The sequence below is a fragment of the Stegodyphus dumicola genome, chromosome 3, assembly GCF_044657685.1.
Source record: "Stegodyphus dumicola isolate Sdum_Otavi_A_Nest chromosome 3, ASM4465768v1".
NCBI classification, from domain to species: domain Eukaryota; kingdom Metazoa; phylum Arthropoda; class Arachnida; order Araneae; family Eresidae; genus Stegodyphus; species Stegodyphus dumicola.
Genome location: NC_140770.1, coordinates 16,141,745 through 16,167,168, shown reverse-complemented (window position 1 = coordinate 16,167,168; position 25,424 = coordinate 16,141,745). Strand labels below are relative to the sequence as shown.

Sequence of the window (25,424 nt, the reverse complement as noted above, 5' to 3'; positions counted from 1 at the left end):
TCACTTTTCAAACTGTTGCCATCAAATGTTAGAGTCCTGCATTATGTTTGAAGAAATTAAGTAATGAAAAATCTGCATAAATGTATGTATATTTATCGCATTGTGATAAAACAATGGTACATAGAGCCATTGAATTTTGAATGACGTAATCCTCCTATGAATATGGGCATGTGGAAAACCAAATTTGAAATTTGGAATTTGTTTTATTATCGATTTCATATTTTATAAAACTTTAGCGAATTTTTGAGTAACAAACTCAATGATTTAAAAGCGAGCAATGGCAACACTCTATGAAGGGGAAAAAAACTTTTTATCTCCAGCAGACGCAGAAGTGTGTATCGGAAAGATATGCTCATTTTAAAACTATTTTGTGACATTGCTATCGAACTGAATTTTATGGTTTAAGTGCAAAGAACGTGATATTTAATAAATAAAGGTAACACACAAAATGTTAAAAAAACGCCTCTTTGGACGTAATTTAAATTCTGAAACTTTTCAGGTTTTGGGGGGGAAGGCTTTTTTTTTTTTTTTTTTTTTTTTTTTTTTTTTTTTTTTTTTTTACTCATGCATTTTTCTCTATAAAGCAGAAATATAGAAATGCATTTTCTTATACAGGTAAGAGCACTTTTGCCAAAAGGCAGTAGTCAGCCTTATGATTTGCTGAGAAAATGCTAATCACAACCTAGAGCCAAAGTAAAATTTGCCAGAGTGTCAAACAAGATGTGCTCATTAAAATTGGAGAATTATGAAAGAAATGCTTTTGGCACTCCAACTGTCTGTTCATATTACAGTATTTTCAATTCTTTTTTGAATGAAAGCTGAACTCAACTTAATTCATCCGATGGGTTTGTGAGCTGCATCAGTAGTTATTCACAGTTTTATTGATATGTGTAGCTGGATTTATAGGTCAGTTGTAAATTCAGCTTTATACAGCAGTTTTCAATTTCTCTTGAATATTTGCAGCCATGTTTGGCCTCTCACCTTATTCATTCATCGTCTTTATTTGGAAATATATGTTATGTATTTTTTAATTTTTATTTTCATTGTTATGAGATAAAGATGTTATTTGTGTTGTTAAATTGAAATGTATTATCCAGACTCAAACTGGAAACTGATATTTTTCTAAATCACTTTTCTAAGATTATAGGAAAGTATTTAAAGAAAGTAACATTGTGTATGCATTGTGTTTAATTTATTCACCATAGTTTAAAATTTAACTTCTTTTTACTTAGAATAATGTCGTTTTTATGACATTAAATTTCCTTTCCTCCCTTAGATCCATTTTTGAAAAGAAATCTGGCTTATGTGATACCTACCTATCAAGTTTGTCACTATATTCATGATTGCTTTTTGAGGACATACCGCTATTTTGCTTACCCACGATTAAAAGATGGCTGTATAAAATTAATAAAGGCCGATTGGTGTAATGCTGCTCTCTTGTCTTCATGTAAGTTTTTAACAAAATATTCACTTAAATATTTTATTTATTTATTTGTGAAATAGTTTTAAAAAACAGTGTTTTTGATAGCAATTTTGGTGAAAAATATTTTAGGGAGAATTAAAAAGAAAACTTATTTGTTTACACAGCTGATTTACAGAACAAACAATTCCTTATTCAGGAATCTAAATTTCTTGAAAATAATCATGAGCAACAATGAGACATGGAAAAAGTGCTAATTTTCAGTCTGGAAAAGCTCAGGATCTCTAAATCCAAGAAAGCTCATCAAGACAGGGTCTCATCATGTTTTTCTATTCTATTAAAACCATTTACACAGGATTTGATCTTGATATTCTTTACATGAAGTTTTTTAGGTGTCTGTATGCAGAAATAATAGGATTCACCTGTAATACTGACACAAGACATGTACTCATTCTCACTTGATAATAAGTGTACTTACTGTATGTGCAGTTATTTGCTGACTGAATTTTTGGCTTTTCAGTAATTATGCTTTTTTGTCTTCTAAATTCATCAGAGTTATCTTCCTCAATCTGCTTCTTATTATCTTAACTGAAATTGGTGTGAATGAAAAAGAGCATGTTTAAACACACTCAAAAAGGTTTTGATACGCTATAGTGAAGAAAAGGTACCAAGATTTCTTTTAGATGCTGCAGATTTGCTGAAAGAAGTGTTGATGCATATAATGTGAATTTGATGTACACAAAATGTATTTTAAGTAATATGCACTAAACAAGTTCATCTCTTCCCTGGTAGCTATTTTTTTTTCTGAATCAAGCATGGAAATTATGATACAGAGGGTGTAAAAGAATTTTAGTTTTTTAAAAGTTTTTTAGATGCAAGAAACACCACAACATTTTAAGGATCATCAGAGGAAAAAATATTTCTTAAAGCATATAGGATTTTTTTTAATACATTAAGAAAATGGATAATAAGAAAATGAATGGCTTTTAGGGTCACAAATTATCTATTTGTCTTGTCCAAAATGGTATGGTAAGGATTTAGTTCGCATTTTCTGATCATCATAACACCTGATGTTGAAAGAAATCTGACATTTTTGCCTTAAGTCCCAAAAAATGTGTGCAAAGTTTTTTTTTTTTTTTTTTTTTTTTTAAGTACTGCACAGCGTAATGCACTTTTCCAAACGTTGGTATAAATGTGGAACATTTATTTTGGTGCAATAGTAGCTCACCAGTAGTTTCCAAGTTCTAGTAACATTTTTACTGTTACATTTTGGAGTTTTATTATTGTAAATAAGAACTTCATAATCCTGAAAGCTGACATAATGTGACACTAATGAGAATAAGAAGCATGTTACAAACATAATGGATTCAAATTAACATAGAAGTAATGGTGAAAAAAGAAAAAAAAAAAAAAAGGTTATACTGTGGGAGAATTACAGGTTCAAAAATAAAATAAAGGTATCAGACAACTGATAGCTATGGTTTCCTGTCAGCATATTTATAGTTATTAAACTCGGGTGTCAACTAAGAAATAGGCAAATCTGAAAGGCTGCCATAACCTTAAGAATATGTATATAAAGTTCTAAAATGACCATTTCCATGTCCGAGCACATTTCACTGCATTAACAACAGCATTTTGAAATTTGTGCAAATTTTTTTTTTTTTTTTTTAATTTTGCCTTTGCAAACTGCAGATATGGGACATTATCTTAATGTACATTTTTATTTTTCCTTGTATTCTATTTTATTCTACAATCCTTTTATGTCTGGATTTTCTTTTTAGTAATGCTTTGTAGATTTTGTTGCACGATTCTAAATTTTGCCATGCCATAAATATATCTTCAGTTTCAGCAAAAAAACCATTGATGAAAGAAGATTCTACAGAGTCAGATATGTCAGAAAATGAAGATCAGTTAGATGTGAGTCAGGACTTAGAAGATCATGATCAAGATATACCTTTTGATGATGTTATAGCAACAGTATCCAAATTGACATTAGATGAATCTGATGTGGAAAAAACAGAAGGGGATTCTGAATTCTTGCCATCTGTTCCATCAGCTGATTTAACAACAGAAGAAGAGACTGAAACTTTTGCTAAAGAGAAAGAGTCAAAGGCAAATGAAAAAGCTGTTGATCAAACAGTTATGTGTTTTTGGGACTTACCAAAGGAAAAATTTAGCAAAGAGTCCTTTGATTATATATTTAAAGCACAATTTTTCAAAGGAGTGAAGGTGATTATCAGTTTAAGTTGAGTTTTGAATTTAATTAAATTTAATTACTGTGAATTTAATATTTTTCCTCTTTTTGATGCAGAGTGTACCTATAGTATGCAGGATGTGTAAATGTCAGGGTCATCAAAAAAAGGTAAGTGCTTTTCATACTTATCACTAATTTGTGTTAGTAATGTTGACATACAGCATATTGAACAGGTGACAAAAATATTTTTTTTAAATTATTTATCGTAATTTTATAAAAGATGCACATGTAAGAGCATGCATAGCAGTTATGTAATAATGCATTAGACATTTTGAGCTTCACCTTTTCTCTCTCTAATTTATGATATTATTTCTTTGGATTAAGAGTAATTGTGAAATAATTATAATTCAGATTTGTGATTAGTAAATATTATCACTGTTAAGAGAAAATGTTACAGATAAAACTATCATAAATTGGAACTGTTATTTCTGAGAAATTCACTTTAATAAATCAGTTAGTACCAAAATCACCATGTTGTCAATCAAAATTCTCAGTAGCAGTTAGGCCTCTTTATTGGCCAAGTGATTAAAATCCCTGAATACTGGGAATTTGATCTCAGGTGAATGGGCTAGTTATATGTTTGGTTTCAGTGGGTTTTTCCATGTGTAACTTGAATATGTGACTGTCCCTGCCGTTCTTTGTGAAAGTATCATTTTCCTTAGACAGATAGCCCTTGTGTGTTTTACCATATTCCAATAACCATAACCCAATAGCAGTTAATTGATCAAAATGCTGTAAAAATTTTTAAATCCATTTAAAACATAATTAAATATTTCAGTATAATATGGAATACTGCATTTCGTTACATATTTTTCCTCATATATTCCCTTCCCCCCAAAGCTTTTTAGTGACGTGTTCTGAAAATTTTGAAAATATTTGTGTAATTTTTCCCTTCCTCAGTGCATTCAAAAAACATGCTTCCCTAAGTTTTAAAATGCAGTTGTCCCTTAGTGATTGTTTTTATCTTAATAACAAGAAAACCTTCACAATCTATGTGCCTTTTTCCCAAATCTTTCCATTCTTAAACTCTATGCCAGCATAATGCAAGAACCAGCCAGTCACTTTGAAATAAACACAAATTGACATTCGGTCTAATTTTGCTGAGTCAGCTGTATATTCATCTTCTCCAATTATGTATGGAGGATTTGAGACCTAAGACGTAGTGGAGACAGCAATAAGAGCATATGAAATTCAAGTTATGGGGAATTCTGTATTTCCTCACATATTTTTCCTCCATATGTATCCCTCCCCTAGCTTTTTAGTGACACATTCTAAAAATTTTGAAAATGTTTCTGCAATTTCCCTCTTCCTCAATGCATTCAGAAAACAAGCTTTCCTAAATTTTAAAATGCAGTTGGCCCTTAGTGATTGTTTTCTTAATAACAACAACAAACCTTCACAATCTATGTGTCCTTTTCCCAAATCTTTCCATTTTAATTGTTAATCTTTATGCCAGCATAATACAAGAACCAGCGAGAGTCACTGTGAAGTAAACACAAATTGATATTCACTCTGTAATTTTGCCAAGTCATCTGTACAGTCATCTACTCTAATTATGTATGGAGGATTTGAGGCCTAAGGAGTAGCAGAGACAACAATAAGAGCATATGAGATTGAAGTTACGGGGAAGTAGAAGTGAAGTTATTTTATTAGATACTGTAATGTTAATATTATTATATAATATTAATATTATATATTATAATAATGTTAATGTATTGGAATGTGTGTATATATATATATATATTAAGAAATAATATTGTGGTAATTAGTTACCTATAGTTTTTTTTTGGGGGGGGAGGGGGTGAATTATTATTATTATTATTATTATTATTATTTTTTTTTTGTTATGTTTTTACTGCAACCCCATCCTTTGGAAATTAAATTATTCGTAATTTTTGGATGATAAAATCAGTAAAAAAGAAAAATGGGGGGGGGGCGAGAGCAATATGTGGGAAAGTAGGGCATATATATTTCTATGAAACATTCTGTGACTTATTTATTTATTTATTTGAAATTTTATTGTAAGCAAAATCATCTTTTGTTTTTTTAAGGATTGTCCTAATGATCAATTGCCAACTCCTTGTACTTTGCCTGAGATGACTCCTGAATTTTTAGAAAGTGTGAACAAAGCTTTGTTTTATATAAGGGGTAATTTTTTTAAAAAATATTCTGCATTCACCTTGCTTATCATTGATGAAATTAGTTATGCTTAAAATAAGTATTTCAAATATGAAAGTAAATTTTATGTTTTGTAGATTTCACATACTCTTTAATTTGCTTAATAAATTTTCTCTTGTTTTTATTTCTTTCCGACATTTGTTTGATTATGGATGTACCTTTGTAACTAAAACATTGTAATATACTAGCATTTCAAATTCAAATTAGAATGCTTTTATTTATTTATATATGTTACTGCATATTGTATAGCAGGTCATAATTCAGAAATAAATTAGTGATATTCTTGAAATAATTTTAAAATTATGTAATTAATACAGTACAAAGTCTTTAATCCGGACTCATCGGGACCTTGACGATTCCTTATTAGGTTTTTTTCCGGATTATAGATCATCAATTTAAATCTGGTAAGATGGCATGCAGAAATTATAAAATTAAAAATATGAAACCATAATTTATGAAATAAAGAGCAATTATGATCTAAAGGGTATCAAAATTTATAAAAAAAAGCTTAATATTTATTTGTTTACTTTATTACACATTTCTTTCAATGTAAGTTGTTTAAGTTGCTTCGTTTTTTGTGCTAATACTTTGCCTTTAATTCTATAAACAGACATAATTTCTTGTTTGGTTCCACTGTTCAAGTCCTGTAATTGCTGTGTCGAGAATACTGACTAACTTGTCAATCGGAATTTTTTCGTTTTCAATAACCTCTCTGTCACTTTCTTCACTATTGGAAGCGGTACATCGAAACATGCTTTCGCTTTGTACATCCTTTGGCAGCTTCAGAATCGGAAACTCTTTTTGACATAATCGAAAGTTCAAGCTTACTTTTTATAAAATTGCTCTAACAATCTGCAAAAAATAATAAGCCGGATCCAATTAGAAGATTAGAGAGCAACGCAATCTGCAACATTAACTGAACTAGATAATTAGATAATTTTAGCCTAGCTTATACCGTCCGTTATACATTAAACATGCCATGCGTAAACGCTATGCAAGCGCAGAAAGTTTGTAGCTTTGAGATCCGGATTATTAATCATTCTGGAGTATGGACATCTGAATTAAAGACTTTGTACTGTATTCTTTTTTAAAGTTATATGAACAATGCAAACAATCAGGATATGTATTAACTCAGATAAAGTGATTGGTTGTAGCTTTATTTCCGTATCTAAAATAAAAATCATTAAACCTTTGATATTAATTAGCTAAAATTACTTACTTGTCTTTTTCTTTCCAAGGTCATTGGGTTGTAATTTAGTATATTTTTGCCTTCCTAAAACTAAGTAGGACTCTTAATCATATGGAAATGATGAGTCATGGGAAAGTTTTTAGCTTTTAGGTTAAAGTATATTTCAGGTAAAATATTTACATAGATTTGCATGACTTGCAGTTTAATCATATGCAAAATATTCAATGCATTCTGCCAACATGTCTTTTTTTCTAAAAGTTCTAGCAATACTGAAACCAGTCCTGTAATTCCTAAAATTATTCCTAAAGGTAGAGGTGCCCACAGTTTTCAGGATGCAGGATAAGATGTGTTTCTTAATTTCTTTTCTTCAGATTTTAATTATGCAACATGAGTTATTTTATAAATTCATATATTATTTAACTTTTTTAAATTAGAGTAAATAAAAAATAGTAAACCAGTAGAGCACCAACAAATCAATCTATCTACCCATATATGTGAACAAATATTTTCTGTAAAAATATAGTTCTATTAATTTTTATCATGAATCTTGGTAAAAATATTTTACAATTTAGCATCACCAGTGATCATTTGCAAGCAAACATGAGAATTTGTGTACAAAATTAACATTTAAAATAAATAAATAAAACAAAGGTATGTAAAACACTCATTAAACTGCAGGTTGTGGGAAATTTATTTCTTTTTGCTAGAATTCAAACAAAACTAACACTTAAAATAAAAATAAATAAATAAATAAATAAATAAAGAGAAGAAGAAGAAGGGAGGAAAAAAAAAAGCTGTAAAACTGTGGAGACATTAGGAGTTTTTTATGCTGAGAGACATGAAAAATGTGCTTTGCCTTCGCCGGGACTCAAACTCAAACCTCTCGAATGCTCACCAAGCGTGCTGACCATTACACTATGAAGGCATGAGAAATGCATTATATACTCCCCTTTTTTAAGGGCGACTAGGAATTAGGAAACCCATTGACTAAATCCTGGTGGTGGATGATCCTGGTGGTGGAGGAATATCATCCACCACCTTTTCACCTTTTTTAGTTTGGGCGCCACTATGGAGACATTAGGTCATTTCGAAGCAGGAGACATGAATAATGTGCAATGCCCTCGCCGGGACTCGAACCTCGGACCTCTCGAATACACGCCGAGCGTGCTGACCATTACACCACAAAGGCATGCTAAGAGGGTGAGAGAAATAAATACCTTATAAAACAGAACATTCATCTCATTAAATTGTTGGTTGTAATTTTTTAAAAAAATTTTTATGTTAGAACTTTGTTTCATAATGACAATTTATAATAAAAAAAAATATTATTTTATTTGTAGCCCCTTTTTTCCCTCCTTTTCAATGTGGCCCTTTGGCCAAAAAATTTTCCCAGGTTTAACAATATATTAAAAATATAAATTTTAATAATATGATTTGATGCAATAGAAATTACAATATTTTGTTACAATAACTGTTACATGTTTAACACTTCTGAGTTGTAGATGGTTGTAGTCTAATATAATGTGACAACTTCGATAAATATTTTCTCACTTCGTGATTTTGCAGTTTATTGATGGGCGTTTTTAGTATTATGTAATTCCGAATTATTAGAAAGCACAAAATATCTTCATATAAGAATTATTCCTTTTATATATTACTTAAATGTAAACATTAATAATATTTTACAGATAAACATGCTGTGACAGATACCGATATGAAAGGCATGACGTCAGACATGGAAGAGATCCAGCATTATATCAGAGAAGTTTTCCCTGGTAACTTTTAATGTTGATGTTTCAGTTTGAATAAATTTCAGATTTTACAAGTTACTGAAATATTTTATTTTCACTTCAGAATCTTTTTATTGTTCTTTCATTGGGTAAATATAAATTAATATCTGTTTTCCAAAGAAAAATTAATGGGGAAAGTTTTTTTTTTTTTTTTTAATTTCATTTTTAAAGGGGAAAAAACTGAAAGAATGAATTGAAACTAGAAAATGTATTTCTTTTTAATTTTAAAGTACTGTAAAGTACAGTAGTATATAATCATGGAGTGGCTAGATTTGAAATTAAAATTAGCAAAATGAATTAGTGAAGGGATTGACATTATGTAAAAATGGTCATATCAATAATTTCACTTCTGTCCCGTATGTTGTTATGTTAATCTGTTTCTGTAAATTCTATTAATGACCCAAAACCATTTTTATATGAGTGCATCATTAATTTTGTATTGGGTCACATATGATCAAATATTATGATAGCTAAAAGTATTTTTTTTTAAATGACAGTTCATCTTACTAAAATTTTGTAATTATGTATATATATATATATATATTGTGCAATTTACCTTTTATCCCTTCAAATAAATAAAAGAGCACAAAATAAAGAAAGAAAATCTCTGCCTACAGATGTAGGAAAATTATTCCTTTATATCAGTGTATCGGTGAAGTATGCATATCATCATCTTTTCTTTTCAAGTTCTGATTAATTTGATGGCACATGATTACATTCATTTAAATTTCTGTTTGATTTAGAAACCTGATCTTATCACTTAAAATCATGGGAATGTTATAAATAAAAGATTAGATAGCCATCATTGAAATTTAAAAATACATTATTGTTAGCATACAGATACATTATTATGACATACACAGATGCATCATAAATTATTATTAGATTAAAACAATGGAATGATATCTGAAAAAAAATATCATTTGGAAGATTATTTTCTGTTCTGCTTAATAGTACAAAGATTAAAATTCTGCAGTATTTTGATTGCTAACAAAAGATATAAGGAAAAAATTCATTAAGTCAGAAAAAACACTTATATTGAATTTTGAGATAAAAACCTGTGCTGTATTGGACTAATCATATATATGCAAATCAGATATTTGATATTATTTTAGTAATAAGTACTGTAAATATAATACAAAATGTTGCAATATTAATTATTAATTAATATGAAAGAGAGAAAAAATATACGAGGTGTATTCGGAAACTAAGTACCGTTTTGAAAAAAATATAGTAAAACAATTTTTTCGAATCCAATTTTATTTTTACATGAAAATACGTCTTAAACTATTTTTCAGCATAGTTTCCGCCAATGATCAAAAACACTTGTCATAGCGGGTGACCAGTTTTTGTATACCATCGTCAAAGAAACTTCCCGCCTGTTTCGATAACCACAACTCCACAGCATTTTTTGTGTCATCATCAGATCCAAAGCGCTTGCCACCAAGCTCGTGCTTTATGTGCAGGAACAAGTGATAGTCAGACGATGCCAAGTCCGGGTGATCGAACTGCTCCCATTGAAACTGTCGAATTAACGATTGAGTGACACCAGCAGTACGGGGCCGAGCATTGTCGTGGAGCAACACAATTCCTTTACTGAGCATTCCTCTTCATTTGTTTTGAATGGCATGCCTTAGTTTTGTTAAAGTCTCACAATATCGTGCCGCATTAATTGTTTCACCTCTGGGAAGAAATTCAGTAAGCAAAACGCCTTTCCTATCACAGAAGACAGTGCACATGATTTTTTGTGATAACATTGTCACTTTGAACTTTTGTTTCTTCAGAGAATGAGTGTGTCTCCACTCCATCGATTGTTGTTTCGATTCTGATGTGAAATGACACACCCAAGTTTGATCACCTATGACAATTTGGTTAAAAAAGTTTTCTCCCTCATCACTGTACCGCGTGAGAAATGTCAGGGCACTACCAAGTCACTTTGTTTTGTGAACATCGCTGAGCATTTTTGGAACCCATCGGGAACACAGTTTGCGATAATTCAAGCAGTCAGACACAATTTCGAACAAAACAGTATGGGAAATTTGTGCAAATGCCTCTGAAAGAGTTGTCGTTGTGAAGCGTCTGTTCTCATGAATTGCTTCATCAACTTTCCTTACCAAATCATCGGTGACAACAGAAGGCCGACCACTCTGAGCCTCAGCGTGGACATATGTTCGACCTGCATTAAACATTTTTACCCACTTCCTCACCATTCCATCACTTATCGCGTATTCACCGTAAACTTCTGTCACTTGACGATAAATTTCAGCCGGTTTAACATTCCTCACATTCAAATATTTAATCACGGCACGAATCTCACAGTCAGCGGGAGAACTAATTATCTTAAACATTTTGAATGTGCACAGCAAACTGAAAACACAACATAGAGCAACCAAAATGGCTGTTGGAAAATATAGCTTATTGTAAACCTTTTACTGCATCATCTCTCCTCCTTGAAATGTTTATTTAGTTTAGTTCTTATTTTAATGTAATATAGTAGTTACTTCTACTTCTTTTTCTTACTGCCACTGTTTGGGTTGAGAACGGACTGTTTCAACCTAATTAAGATGCAAAAACGAAAGTGATGTTACGTCATCTGGAAAGCCGATTCGTGCCGATAGCTGAATGGTTGCCGTGAGATGACGTCATGCCTACTACTGCTATAAGTATCTCGCATCGCTCTGGCTCACCCTTTCTAGTTCTTCTTCTAGTTCCTGCTTTCCTGGCACTTGAGTGAGCGGTTTCCAGCCCCTTCAGAAGGATGCATGCAGTCCGGTGAATGAAGTGCCTTGGTTCCGGTTTGCGGGATGGCTGTTCCTGAATAAAGTTCCTTGATGCCTGTCCGTGGGATGGTTGTTCCGGAATGGGGTTCCTTGGTTCATGTCCACAAGATTATTGTTCCGGAGTAAATTCCTTGGTTCCAGAGGCTACCATGTGAGTGACTGCCGTGGACGGCATCCATGTTCTTCAATAAAGGCGGCAATTAAAATACGTGAGCGGCGATTCCTTGTGCAAACGGAGTTAGGCCGGTTTTAAGTGTTTTCAAGAACTTGATTGTTTTAAATGTTTTCAAGAACTTGATTTAAATTTCGGGTGTTTTTCTTGACCATTGATTATGGACTTATTGAATGTGTAGCCAGCTTCATTTTTAGGCCGCTTAATTACTGTTTAGGACATTTTGTTTGTATAGAATGCCAGTGTTTTGGAGACCAGGTAAAAATATTATTTGATGAATGATGGTTATATTATATTTTTCCTAAGTCTCTGATATTGTTGAAATTTATTTTCTGTGCTTTTATTCTTTATTATATTGTTAATAAATTGGTTAAGTTCGAAATCTTTTATTGTCTTCAATGTCTGCACAACATGATATCTCAGGGAGCTTTTATTGCTACTACTGCTAAATGTTTAATTTCTTTGAACTTTAAACTTTGCTTTAGCATCAATGGCGACAATTGAGAGTCAGTGAACAAGAAAGACTAGTGCGCATGCGCAGGACGCCTACCACAGCGCTGTGATGGCGCTAGAATGAAACGGTACTTAGTTTCCGAATACGCTACGTAGAATAATATCAACCAGATGTGAAAAATTTTCTTACAAGAAGTACTTACTTTTCTTACTTTACATTTGTTGAAAATATAAACTTCTTTATATATATGAGGATAATTTAAAGAAAATTAGTTCTATCAAAGAAAGTCAAAAATTAGTTTGAAGATTTTATAACAATAAAGAATGTTACATTATGCTATGTATAAAAAGCTCCTTTCTAAAATGCACTGTATTTTGTTTATTATGTATCCTGGTGATTTAAAAGAAAAAATAAGGGGGGGGGACACTAAACCTGAATATACTGATTGAAAATGCCCATCTTTGACATTGATACTAGTATAACATGAAATAAAAATTTTAATATTATTTTGAAAACTAATCACTGTTTCTACTGTAATTTCTTCCAAATATATTTTTGTTGTAATTTCTGTAGGGTAAAATGGCAAAACTATAGCATGCCAATTGTGTAGCTGTTAATATCTTCCAAATATATTTTCGTTGTAATTTCTGTAGGGTAAAATGGCAAAACTATAGCACGCCAATTGTGTATCTAATTGTTCTTTATTCAAATTTAAATCATTTCAGTTTTTAGGATTCTGTCTGATACACATACTAATTAGGAAGTAAAAAAATGCGGTCAATAAAAAGGTTTGAACATTAAACAAATCATCTTTTATAAGAATAAAGTATTGAGAAAAATAAACTATTAAAAAAAAAGCAGGTAGTGTGCTAAATTTCATTGCAAATTGTTTTAAATGCCAGCAAGAAGATTTTCTGAAGATACTAAAGAAAAATTCATGTTAGAAAAAAGGCTACTAAATGGAATTCTTTAAGGTAAAATATATACATTAAATTAAAGAACTGCACATCAAATTTCATTATAAATAAACGCCGCAACGTGCAATGAATTTGGAAGTTTATCTGTCAGCACTATCCTTATCTTCAGGGCAGATGTTTTTATTTTATTTGGCTTATAATTCCTTATTAAATGTAGTATTTCATCTCGATGTACTCTGCATTTGATATGATTTAAATCAAATTCCTCGTCATTATAATTCGCTTCCGATAGTGAAGAAAGTGACACAGAGGTTATTAAAAACGAAAAAATTTCGATTGACAAATTAGTCGGTATTCTCGACACAGCAATTATAGAACTTGAACAGTGGAACTTTGTAACTGAACAAGAAATTATGTCTGTTTATAGAATTAAAGAGAAAGTATTATCACTTAAAATGAAGCAACTTAAACAACTTACATTGAAAGAAATGTTTAATAAAGTAAACAAATAAATATTAAGCTTTTTTTTTTTTTTGTAAATTTTGATACCCTTTAGATCATAATTGTTCTTTATTTCATAAATTACGGTTTCATATTTTTAATTTTATAATTTCTGCATGCCATCTTACCAGATTTAAACTGATGATCTATAATCCGGAATTGCCGAAGTCCTGACGAGTCCGGATTAATGACTTTTGACTGTATAAAATTAAAAATATGAAACCGTAATTTATGAAATAAAGAACAATTATGATCTAAAGGGTATAAAAATTTACAAAAAAAGCTTAATATTTATTTGTTTACTTTATTAAACATTTCTTTCAACGCGCGCATGGGTAAAGCACACATTATGCATAGTCGAAATTAGAAAATTGCAACCAGAAAACTATTTGATGTGTATTCGTGATATTTATAATGACGAGGAATTTGATTTAAATCGTATCGGAGTTCACCGAGATGAAACACTACATTTAGTAAGGAATTATAAACAAAATAAAATAAAAACATCTGTGCTGAAGATGAGGATAGTGCTGACAGATCAACTTCCAGTTCATTGCGCGCCGCGACGTTCCCCCTCCCTCACAGAGCAGCGTGAAATTGATAAACAGATTTTGGAATGGTTAAAGAAACAAAGGATATGCCTTTATCCATTTTTTGCAGCAATTCCAGTTTTTGTTTGATGGGCATCGAAACATGCTTTCGCTTTGTAGATCCTTTGGCAGCTCCAGAATCGGAAATTCTTTTTGACATAATCGAAAGTTCAAGCTTACTTTTATAAAATTGCTCTAACAGTCTGCAAAAAATAATAAGTTGGATCCAATTAGAAGATTGAGGAACAACACAATCTGCATTATTAACTGAAATAGATAATTTTAGCTTAGCTTATACCGTCCGTTATGCATTAAACGCACATACATAAACGTATTACGCATATGCGTTTATGCATTATGCGTTGAGGCATGCACAGAAAGTTAGTAGCTTTGAGGTCTGGATTATGGGCGTCCGGATTAATGACTTTTGACTGTAGTGTGATTTTTCCAAAAATTGGCACTTTGGCATAATTTGAGCTGTAGAATCGGGATGTGGAAAAAATCCATATCTTATTTCAAGAAAGTCTAATTTTATGTCACAATACCCTATGTTAAAATAACACTATATGTATCCTAAGTTGCGCATTCGAGATATAAAAATGCATGTTAATTTTTGTCAATTCGTTCGTTAGAACTGGAGATATAGAACTGCCCCCCTTTTTTCACATATTATACCATTTTTCAATTTAATATGCAATTAATAAAGCCTTCAAACTATGTTAAATAGGTACTGAATATATATTTTGGATTTTTTAAGCTCCATATCACTTTGTGTCTTAATATAATCTTTATTTTTATTTTTGCAATTTCTTTCATACTGTTATGTAAATAAAATAAAAAAAAAAAAAGTTTGACAGTTTTTTAGATTTGGGCTTATTCATCTCTGGGCTGTATAACATACACTTGTAGACAAACTCTCAGTTTTATTATTATAGATATATTTTTATTAATGATGATCGATAATAGTTGAAGATTTTGTAATGTTTTGTTTCATTATTTTTTCTTGTCTCTTTTTTGCAACCTTTTGCTATTATTGTAATTACTATAATTATTACTATGTAAAAGTGAATTAACATTTATCTGCAGATGCATCTTTAAGTTTATTTGGGTCTTTCTGCAATGGCTTTGGATTTAAAACCAAAAGTGACATGGATTGTTGTCTCACATTTGGAGCTAGAGAGGACAGTAAAGTTAGTATCACATTGAAATCTGCCATATATTATTTATGAAATGGAATTTTTTCCATTATGGGTACACTATGTGCCAATCTTTTTACTGTAAAAAAGTATATGCAACAATTTGGTACTAATGTTGTCCTTTAGTTGATGTTTATTTGTGTAAATTCACATGGGGACACCAAATAAAGCAAAAAATCCATTTGACCAGATCTTAAGCAACATTGTTGCCTGTTAGCTGCTTTTAACTTAAATATAGTATTTTTATAACAATATTCTTGTTTTAAGCTCATTATTATCAATTAAGATTTTTAAAGTGGTTCATTCTATTGAAAATCTGTATTGGAATTATGTTAGAGACAGATTCTATATGTTTTGAAAAATTGTAACTCTCCATTATAATAATATTTCATTGCAAATCTTTTGTTCATTAACTAAATGTAATTAACATAAACATTTTTTTTATAAATATATATAATTTTTAAAAAAAATTAGATTTTATATCTAAAATCTAAGTGAACTGTTTGTACTAAGTAAATTATTCTAAGATTTGTTAGCTTCTATGTTATCTGCTTTTGTTGATTTTTAAATATGAGTATTTGTTGGTGTAACTGGCAGCCAAAGTGCCAAGGAAAAAATGTTGCTAAGTTTAGGCAGCTTTAAAAAACTCTTTTAAATAATGAAATTTTCATAGAAATGTATTAAAAAGAGAAAGAGAAAACTTACTTTAACACATTTCCAAAACTTTATATTCCTACGTGGGGAAATAAAAGTATTTTACAGGCAGCCATAAATCAGTAGTACTAAGTAAGAGGGCATCAAGTATATTATTTTGGCCTTTAATATTTGCCATCATGTGAACTCTGCCAAATACAACTTGGGGACTGTATGAATCTGATAATGACATACGACTGTTGATTGCTTATGTGAATTTTTTTTTTTTTTTTTTTTTGGTGGATTTTTACACTATAATATAAGCACACAGTAATATATAATAATATATTTAATGCCATCTTAACTTTGCTAATTTATGACCACCTGAAAAATAAGTGGTAACTTTTTATGTAGAGGACAAAATACTTCTTTCTTAGAATTCAAGAATTTCATTTTCAGTTGATGGTAAATTGAAAATTGCTATAATTTTGAATGAGAGAATTCTTATGGGGGGGGGAAACTATAAATTCTTTTATTTATTTTGGATTTGGTTTTTAGTTCACGAGGATGCATGTATGCTTTATTAGCATGACAACACATGAAGTGGAAAAAAATTCTCAAAATGCTCTTGTACAAATTACTATTATGAAAGAATAGAATGGGGGGGGGACTCTTTTTTTTTTTTTTTTTATCATTTGGCAATAAATACTACCAAATTTGGCAATTGATTGCAGCTTAATAGTTAAAACTGACAAGTATAAAAGTATCTAATATTAATTATTCTTCTTATGACTACTAATCCATATTTTTCTTACTTGTGATATTGCCAAGTTGAAGGACTGAACTCACCTATTGTACAATTCAAGTATACAAGGTGTTCGAATCAAATGTACCTCTTTTGAAGACTTGATTAAAAACAAAGTTTTAGTTCTTTGAGAGCAATATTGGCCATATGTAGGAGCTGAATTTGTAGAATATGGTAACAATATTTTTTCTCGGGTCTGACGCACCTGCGCTTTTGCTGAGCTAACAAACATAAAAATGGCATCACTGCAAGGGAAGGCACAAATTGTTCTCTGCTATGCAGAATACAAATCCATAGTAAAAGGGCAAAGAATGTTTAAAACTGTTTATAAAAGAAATCCACTCCAGGCTAAGAGCATAAAAAGTGGCATAAAACGTTTTATCGAACCGGGAAGTAAGTGTACAGAAAAAATCTGGAGGTGATCAGCATTAACATTCTGATTCACGTGCGAAAGATGTTCGACAAACTTTCGTATGTAGCCCTCGTCAGTCGATCAGACAGGCAACTTCTGAATTATCTATGCCACGATCAACTCTTCATGATGCAGTGCCGCCCTAACCACAGGGCTAAATGGGCTATAGCCCCAGGGCGCAAGCCTTTTGAGGCGGCAATTTTTTATTTGCGATATAGTAAAAATTTATTTTTTATTTTATTAGTTTTTACTTATTTTTAAATTAAAACACTTCTTAAAATATTAAACTGATTTTTATTTCTTCCAAATATGCTGAAAAACGATAGATAGAGAAGGGCAACGCGAAATAGGAGTAACACCCTACCGATCGTACTTTTGTTTCAGTCGCATTTGAACTGTCGGAGCTGTACTGGAGTTAATATAAGACCACCTACGTATACTCACTGCGTCGCCAGGGCATATTCATTTATCTAAACGTAAATTGTATTATTTTAACAATCCTGATAAAAGATAGGAACATAAAGGGGTCACTGATGCATACCTTAATATAGATTGCACGACAAAAGTAAAATTGATATAATTTTAGTATTTGTTGACTGAATAAGGTGAATTAAAAATTGAAAATTAAGTGGAAATTATTAAATTATATTATTATATTCCTAAGGTAAGTGCTTTTCCTTTTACATACACTAGTGGACAAAAAAAACGCATAATAAAAAAAATGGCATTTAGCAAGATAATATTTATTAATTTTAAAAGGTTAAAAAATAAATTGGTTTTTTTTTCTCATTTTATATTTAAAAATATATTTACTTTAAGGTATAAAGAAATTAGGTAGTATATTGAACGGTTTATAAAAATGAAAGTGGACAAAAAAAATGCATATTGAAAAAAATAGCCTTTTCCCGCCAAAAAACATTAAAAAAATTCTATGATTCAGTGCATCCATGTCAAAGCAATTATCAATTGAAGATAAGGCTCAAATTGTAGCTTTCCACGAGTCTGGAATGAGCCAAATGGAGTTAGCAAAAAAATACTCCGTAAATCAATCAACAATTTCCAGAATTGTTAAAAAATATATTATAAGAGGGTCTTCATCTCGAAAACCGGGATCTGCTTATATGCTTATATGCTTCTTTAGAAAAATTTGTACAATCGAAATGAAATATAGATTTGTTTAACCTTTACAAATCAGAAGGTATAAAATTATCTGGCTGTTATGAATACAAACGGTTACGGAAAAGAAAAAGACAGTTCGACGAAAATACGTCGGAAGAAGTGCAACTTGATGCAAATGACGAATTCCGCATAAAAACATATTATGCTATTATTGATAAAATTCTAGCAGAAGTACAAAAGAGAAAATGTGCATATGTTGACATTTATTCAATATTTGGGTTTCTAGTTAATTTAAAAAATATAAATGAAGACATAATTAGAAATAATGCTGCAAAGTTGTGCGAAATATATCAGAATGATTTAGAAAACAGCTTTATTGAAAAATGCCTACATTTTAAACATGTGAATTTATTGGAAAATACCGAAAATATATCTATCGCAGAACTAAGTTTAAAGACAATAATCGAGTTAAAAATTGAATCTACATTTCCAAACGTAACCACAGCACTGCGCATATTTTTAAGTATCGCCACAACAAACTGCAGTGGCGAAAGATCATTTTCAGCAATCAAAAGAATAAAAAATTACTTACGATCTTCTTTGGGACAGAGTAAACTCAATGATTTAAGTATTTTGTCTATTGAAAGAGATTTATTTGAAAATTTAAATACTAGTGATATTATTGATCAGTTTGCCAAAGAAAAAGCTAGGAAAGTAAATATATAAGTTACATTTGTTTAGATTAAGGTGTGTTTTTGTTCTTAAATGGTTTTTTATTTAATTAAATTTTATTTTTGTTTATGTTATGCACTGATGGAGAATCATATAATAGTTCCGATAAAGTTCTAAGGATTAGACTAAAAACTGATCGGAACTGTCATTATTGAGATAATCCCCTCAAATCTGGGTAAACATTTATACCCATCTTTTAAACAAGTGACTTTAAAGAAAAGTTACAATAAAGATAACAGTTTATTATAAAAGTAATAAATAGTTTTTTTCTAGTTCTGACACTTTTGTTTTGCATAACTTTTCCGACTCCCATTTGCCATTCTGTGTATTTTCTTAGGAAGAAGGGCACATTATTTTTAGTAGCCCATGGGCGCCGAATTCCTTAAGACGGCCCTGTCATGATGTGCTGCATCGAAAACTGAGGATGCATGCATATAAAATGCAGATTGTGCAGAAACTGCAACCAAATGGTGGGCTGCAGCATTTGCTGTGGAAATGTTATCTCGCATTGAAAATGAGCACAATTTTCTAAACTGCATCTTTTTTTCATATGAAACTACATTTCATGTTAGCAACAACGTTAATAAGCACATCAGAATTTGTGGCTCAAAAGTCCCCATTCACTACACGAATTGGAATGAAGCAGCCCAAAAATCAATGTGCACATGATACAGTCGTAGGACCATTTTTCTTTGCTGTGACCGCAAACAATTACCTACACATGTTACAAATTTACGCAGTACCCCAAATGTAGCATTTACAATCCACTGTTATCTTCCAACAAGATGGGGCCTCCTCCTCTCTGGGGCAAACATATTTGTACATTTTTAGATACAACTTTCCCTAACAGATGGATAGGACGCTGTAGCCCAATTGTCTGGCCACCAAGATCTCCCATCGTGACTTCTCTCAATATCTCCTTTTGGAGCTACATGAAAGACAAAGAGTACTCAGAGAACATCTGTGATAATGAAGGCCTTCATACCTCCGTAACCGCGGTTACTGGTACTGTGACTCCAGAAATGCTAGACCAGACGTAGCTGGAACTGAGCTACCAGCTGGACATTCTCAGGGCTACTAAGAGAGCTCATGCTCATGTACTGATTGTTTAATGAAAACTTTGTGAGTATTGGTATCTAATTTTACAGTTTTCTTATGCTTTTAAACTTTCTGTTAAGTAGAGCGACCTCTCCAAATTAGGTACATTTGATTCGGACAACCTGTACATTTATCAAGCTCTAAAAATATATGTTAGATCTATTGTAACTTTTTTGCTTGCTGTGAGAGATTATGATATTGTTTCCTTGGTATGTTAATTTCGGAAATTTTGATACTCTCACATTTTCTCACGAGGTTTCCTGTTACTGGTGACTAATTCATTGCCATTCTAACAGATGAAAAAAAGTGGCAACTTTAAAAAATGGTGATGTGCTGAAAATTACACAAATACATAAAACAGCAGTGAATTAACAAAATTAAAAATGCAAGAAACGTCTATAATAAAATGCTGATAATTGCATGAAACATTCAAAATTATATAAAACTGCAATAAATTAGCTAAATTAAAAACATTCATAATAAAATGTTTTCTTTCCCCCAGTATGCAGTAATCAGTTTTAACTTAAAAGAAAAATCAAAGAATTGCAGAATACTTGACATTGCAGAACAAATTGGCACTGCTTGCTATGTATACATTGACCCATTTTAACTTGCCATGTATACATTAACCCATTCCTGTACTCTGTACTGCTAGGCAAAATGCCATATTACTGAAAAAATGCAGCACTTTCACTGTGATTCATTACAAGAAAAGAAATATCTACATAGTAATCACAATAAGCAGAAAGCAAAAGCATAAGCCTCAAATTTCAAAACTGCATGCAAATTGCATTACCACCACCAAGATAGATGGTGACATTACATACTGGCGCAGTCATTAGTGGATTGCCAGATAAATACATGTTCATAAAATTACTGGGTTGCATACTTTGCCATCATAGTGCTTTGCATGATTGTCTTGTCAAGGTTGGTCAGGTAATCCAATAGTATTGAAATTTCTAAACAAATAAAAGTGGTAGATGTGAGGTTCATTTTTACATTCTACATTTTACATCTAGAAGCCAGCATATAGGTGTAAAAACTCATCATTGGCTTTTATGACCAATGATTAGTTTTTTTTATATCATCTACTTTTTTTTACTTAAAATTGAAACAACTGCATATTTGGCGTGGACTTTAAATATTTCTTGGATTAAAAAAAAGTAAAGAATACTTTTTGAAAATTATATAAAGATGAGTTTATATATTTAAGTTTATTAATTGTTATTTGCTAGTTAAAACTCTGTTGAAGAATTTGTATTAAAATTTAGCTTTTGTATATAAATAGTCTTTGTTTTCAGTGAAACTATTGAAAATTTTTGTGAGTTTTAGAAAATATTTAATGTTGAAAAGTGCAGTAGTTTTGTGTAAAAGTTTTCCAGTATTTTACCTGTTGCTTCAGTTTGGTTTCATTGTATCTGTTTGTCGCAAAAAAATTGTGTGAAATGCTAGAGATTGATTTTTTTTTTTTAATTATTATTATTATTATTATTATTATTATTATTATTATTATTTCTTTTTAGGATCTGGATTGTATTGATATTATTGAAAAGGTGGCTAAGCAACTGCATGCACATCCTAAACTTGAAAACATCATTTCTGTAACAAGTGCAAAAGTTCCTATAGTTAAATTTACATATAGTCATTCTGGTCTTGAAGGAGATATAAGTCTGTACAATACTTTGGTAAACATTCCCTTTTATTCCAAGAGTTCCTTGATTATTGTTATAAATGAATAAATCAAAGATTGTGGATGAATCTTGAAAATTAGTTTTTCATTTTTACCGAGATAAAGTACATGAAGTTATTGAGTCATTTTCAGCTTTACAAATGTTAGTATGTCAGTATCTGTAATTTTATATCATACGAGTGTATCAGCTTATTTTATATCATACGAGTGTATCAGCTATATTGAGTTTGTGTTTTGTTGCAATTTTTAATTAGTTTTCATTTTTTTATTATTTTGTTTTCAGGCTCTTGTTAATACCGAGATGTTAGAAACATACAGCAAAATTGATCAGAGGGTCCAAATTTTAGGCTTTGCTTTAAAATATTTTGCTAAGGTATATAAATATGTTATTTTTCCTAAATGTGTTGATTTCTATTCTGTATTAGTGTGTTCATGTTTACTTAATTGAATGTCTGTTAAATGTTATAGTTTTAAAATTTTGCAAATTTTTATTTTATTGTATTTATTTATTTTAATAAATTAAATTTTAACCCCCACTTTGTTTTATTTGATAATTATATTTGGTTTTACAGACTTTGGGAATATGTGATGCATCTCGTGGAAGTTTATCTTCATATGCATATATATTGATGGTTATATATTTCTTGCAACAGAGAAATCCTCCTGTAATCCCAGTTTTGCAGGAAGTAAGCTGTTAATTTATCAATATTTAAAAATTCTTCACCACTTCATTTACACTATGTAAGTCTTCAGCAGAGTGTGTAACTAAATTACATATTTAAGGAAATTTACAAATCTAAAGAATTTTAAATTTTTTGTTTAGGTGTTATATTGACGATTTGTCAGTTATGTGATATTAGTTGTGTATAATTTATGAGGGCAGCATTAACTAAGTGTGTATTAAAAGTGTATTTTTACTAAAGCAGTGGAATATTGTCTGTATAGTAATCCTTCGTATGATGAAGATTAAGTAAACTTTAATTTGGTGCATAAAGTTCTGTACACTGTTTAATTATAATAGATTGCATCAGTACATACAAAGAGCATTTCTGTTTCAAATCTAAGAGTGAACACTAACAAGCTTTACTCAACAAATGGATTTTAGTTTTTCGATATACTACAATTATGTATGATAATGTATTTGAGGTTTTGGTCAGATCAATTGACTATTGCTAGAAGCGACTTATTGTTTCACAGAGTAGCCAGACTTCAGCCGTTGACTGTATAAAATTTTCTGAAAAATGAAATATTTAAACTTACTGTCCCATTTTTAAAGTTGTCCTCCTCCTCTCTGTATTCATGCAGTATTTGAGAATCGTGTTGTGACTTGTACTGGGTGATTCAGAACTTGGGAGACAAATTTTAATGAAGTAAACATTGACATGATGATCTACAAAATTTTAATTTTTCCCCCATCTGCCAAATTTGCCAAACTTGGTTCTAAATGATTTTCTTTTTTCTTTCCCTTCCAAAAATTGAAGCGGTATTTCTGTAGTTTATATTACAACAACAATGATTATTAGAAAGATGTTATTCAGTAATGATTTGAAAGCTGTGACAAAATATTTTTTTCTGATGGAATCCAACACGTAATGGAATGCTGTGCTTAAGGCAGTGAAGTCAAGAGAAACTAGAAAACTGGAAAAGTAATTTTAAGTATTTGTTTTGTAGTGTGTTAAGCTTGAAACAAACTGAATGCTTCCCTTTCCCCCATATTGTATACAATAAGAGCATCTTCACATAAGCTTTTTATAACACAAGCTTTATAAATACTAATGGATCAAAATTATTTTAATAATTTATAAATTATTATTATTAATAGATAAAGCATAAAATTTTGAATTATTTAAATTTAATGTTACTGCATGTCATCTCAACGTATTTTTCATCTTTTATACAGATGTTTGTGGTTCTCTGTATTTCAGTGTATTTACACACAAAATTAAATAGAAAATAGAAAGCATATTCTTTGCTTTCTGTGAATTAAAACAAGAAATTAGAAATTTTAGAGAATTTTTTTTTTAATTATAATAATTGTTCTGTAATTTCAAAGTTTTTTTTTTTTTTTTTTTTTTTTTTTTTAAAGTTTTGCTGCTGAAAATAAAAGCTGAAAAAGAAAAATGTTTTATGTATTAATTTTGAATTTTTTGAATTTTTTAGTTATATAATGGTGAAAAACCTTCTAAATTGATTGAAGGGTGGAATGTGTGGTTTTTTAAAGATATAGATAAACTGGTATGTATTTTTATGAAAAATGTTTGTTTTATTTTAAACAAATTAATTTACTTTATGCAACAGCTATGTAATGATAGAACTCTTGATTTATATTGTGTATAAATGAAAACTTAAAACATCTCTCTCTCTCTCTTTTTTTTTTTAATTTCTGGAGTGAAAATGCTCAGAGTTTTAAGAAATACATAAAAAAATTACCATCATTCAAACTTTTTATAGGATGTGAATGCTTAAGTCTTTTGTTATCTTTCTGTAAACCATTTATCTATGATATTTTAAAGTTAATCTTTTATTTGAAAAGAAAGGAATTTTTCTTTTTTATTCGTATTTAATTTGCTTGATATTCAACATCTAGGCCAGATGTGCAACAGGACTGATGTTTACCAGATATTCCTTTCATCCGTAATGAGGGAATTCCTAATAATGGCTGTTAGAGGATGCTGATTAACAAACCATAAATAATTCATGGATATTTACGACTGCACTGTCTTTGTTCAGGTGTTTGAAATTTGTTGAAGTCTCATTTGAGGTACTGATAGTAGGGGAGGATAGATACAAGGCCATCGTTTCTGGTGTTATTGGTCAAACTGGGAAGAAGCTAGTCAACAGACCTCTTATGCTTTGTCTGAATTAAAAAACTTATTTCTTGAAGTGACTAATTTATACAATGTGCAAATTTCAGTAACTAGAAAAGGAATAAAGTACACTTAATGTATAAAATGTTAGTTCTTTCTCTATCCTACAAAGCTGAAATGTTCATTACTCGAAGATGCAAGTTTTCTTTCAAATAAAACTTCCCATTCCAACTTGCATATATCCAAAGCAGTTACAGCCATATTGTTGGATGACTGCAACATCATTCCATGCATTTGTGCATGTCACACAGCTTCCCAAACTACTGAGGGCTATAGAAAGGAGAATTTAGACACCTGTATGTGACTTTTCAGTGGCTCAGTTGGCTTTCATTTGCTTATAATAGACAACACATAGATCTGAACTGGTGGATGAATATCTTTAACCCTCCAAGTATTATGGATTTGGCCTTGAAACCCTAAAATTTCCCAAAATGGTAGGAATAAGTACCCATTATTATTATTATCCCAAAATGACCCTCTCACATTGTACCTTGATATCTTTTTTCAAATGTACATCTAATCTGAAATTGGATCTGTCAGGAGCTGGCAAGTATTTTTATATATAACGAATTGAAAAGCTATCCTTTTATGTGGAATTTTATGTCTCAAACTTTTGGAGAATTAAAT

The 25,424-nt window shown here is 30.5% G+C and overlaps 1 protein-coding gene across 2 annotated transcripts in view; it reads left to right on the top strand.

The window, feature by feature from the left end:
* LOC118193498 (terminal uridylyltransferase 4-like) overlaps window positions 1-25,424 on the top strand; it is a 130,245-nt gene that overhangs the window by 48,264 nt on the left and 56,557 nt on the right. For both annotated transcript variants that reach the window (XR_015040143.1, XM_035364600.2), the window contains exons 11-20: window positions 1,277-1,447; window positions 3,264-3,649; window positions 3,732-3,782; window positions 5,726-5,822; window positions 8,730-8,816; window positions 15,332-15,435; window positions 21,764-21,925; window positions 22,214-22,303; window positions 22,503-22,616; window positions 24,091-24,165. Coding sequence is in view for 1 of the 2 variants with exons in the window: in XM_035364600.2 (XP_035220491.1) it covers window positions 1,277-1,447; window positions 3,264-3,649; window positions 3,732-3,782; window positions 5,726-5,822; window positions 8,730-8,816; window positions 15,332-15,435; window positions 21,764-21,925; window positions 22,214-22,303; window positions 22,503-22,616; window positions 24,091-24,165 (1,337 nt within the window). In the remaining variant the exon portion in view is untranslated. The remainder of the gene's footprint in view (window positions 1-1,276; window positions 1,448-3,263; window positions 3,650-3,731; window positions 3,783-5,725; window positions 5,823-8,729; window positions 8,817-15,331; window positions 15,436-21,763; window positions 21,926-22,213; window positions 22,304-22,502; window positions 22,617-24,090; window positions 24,166-25,424) is intronic.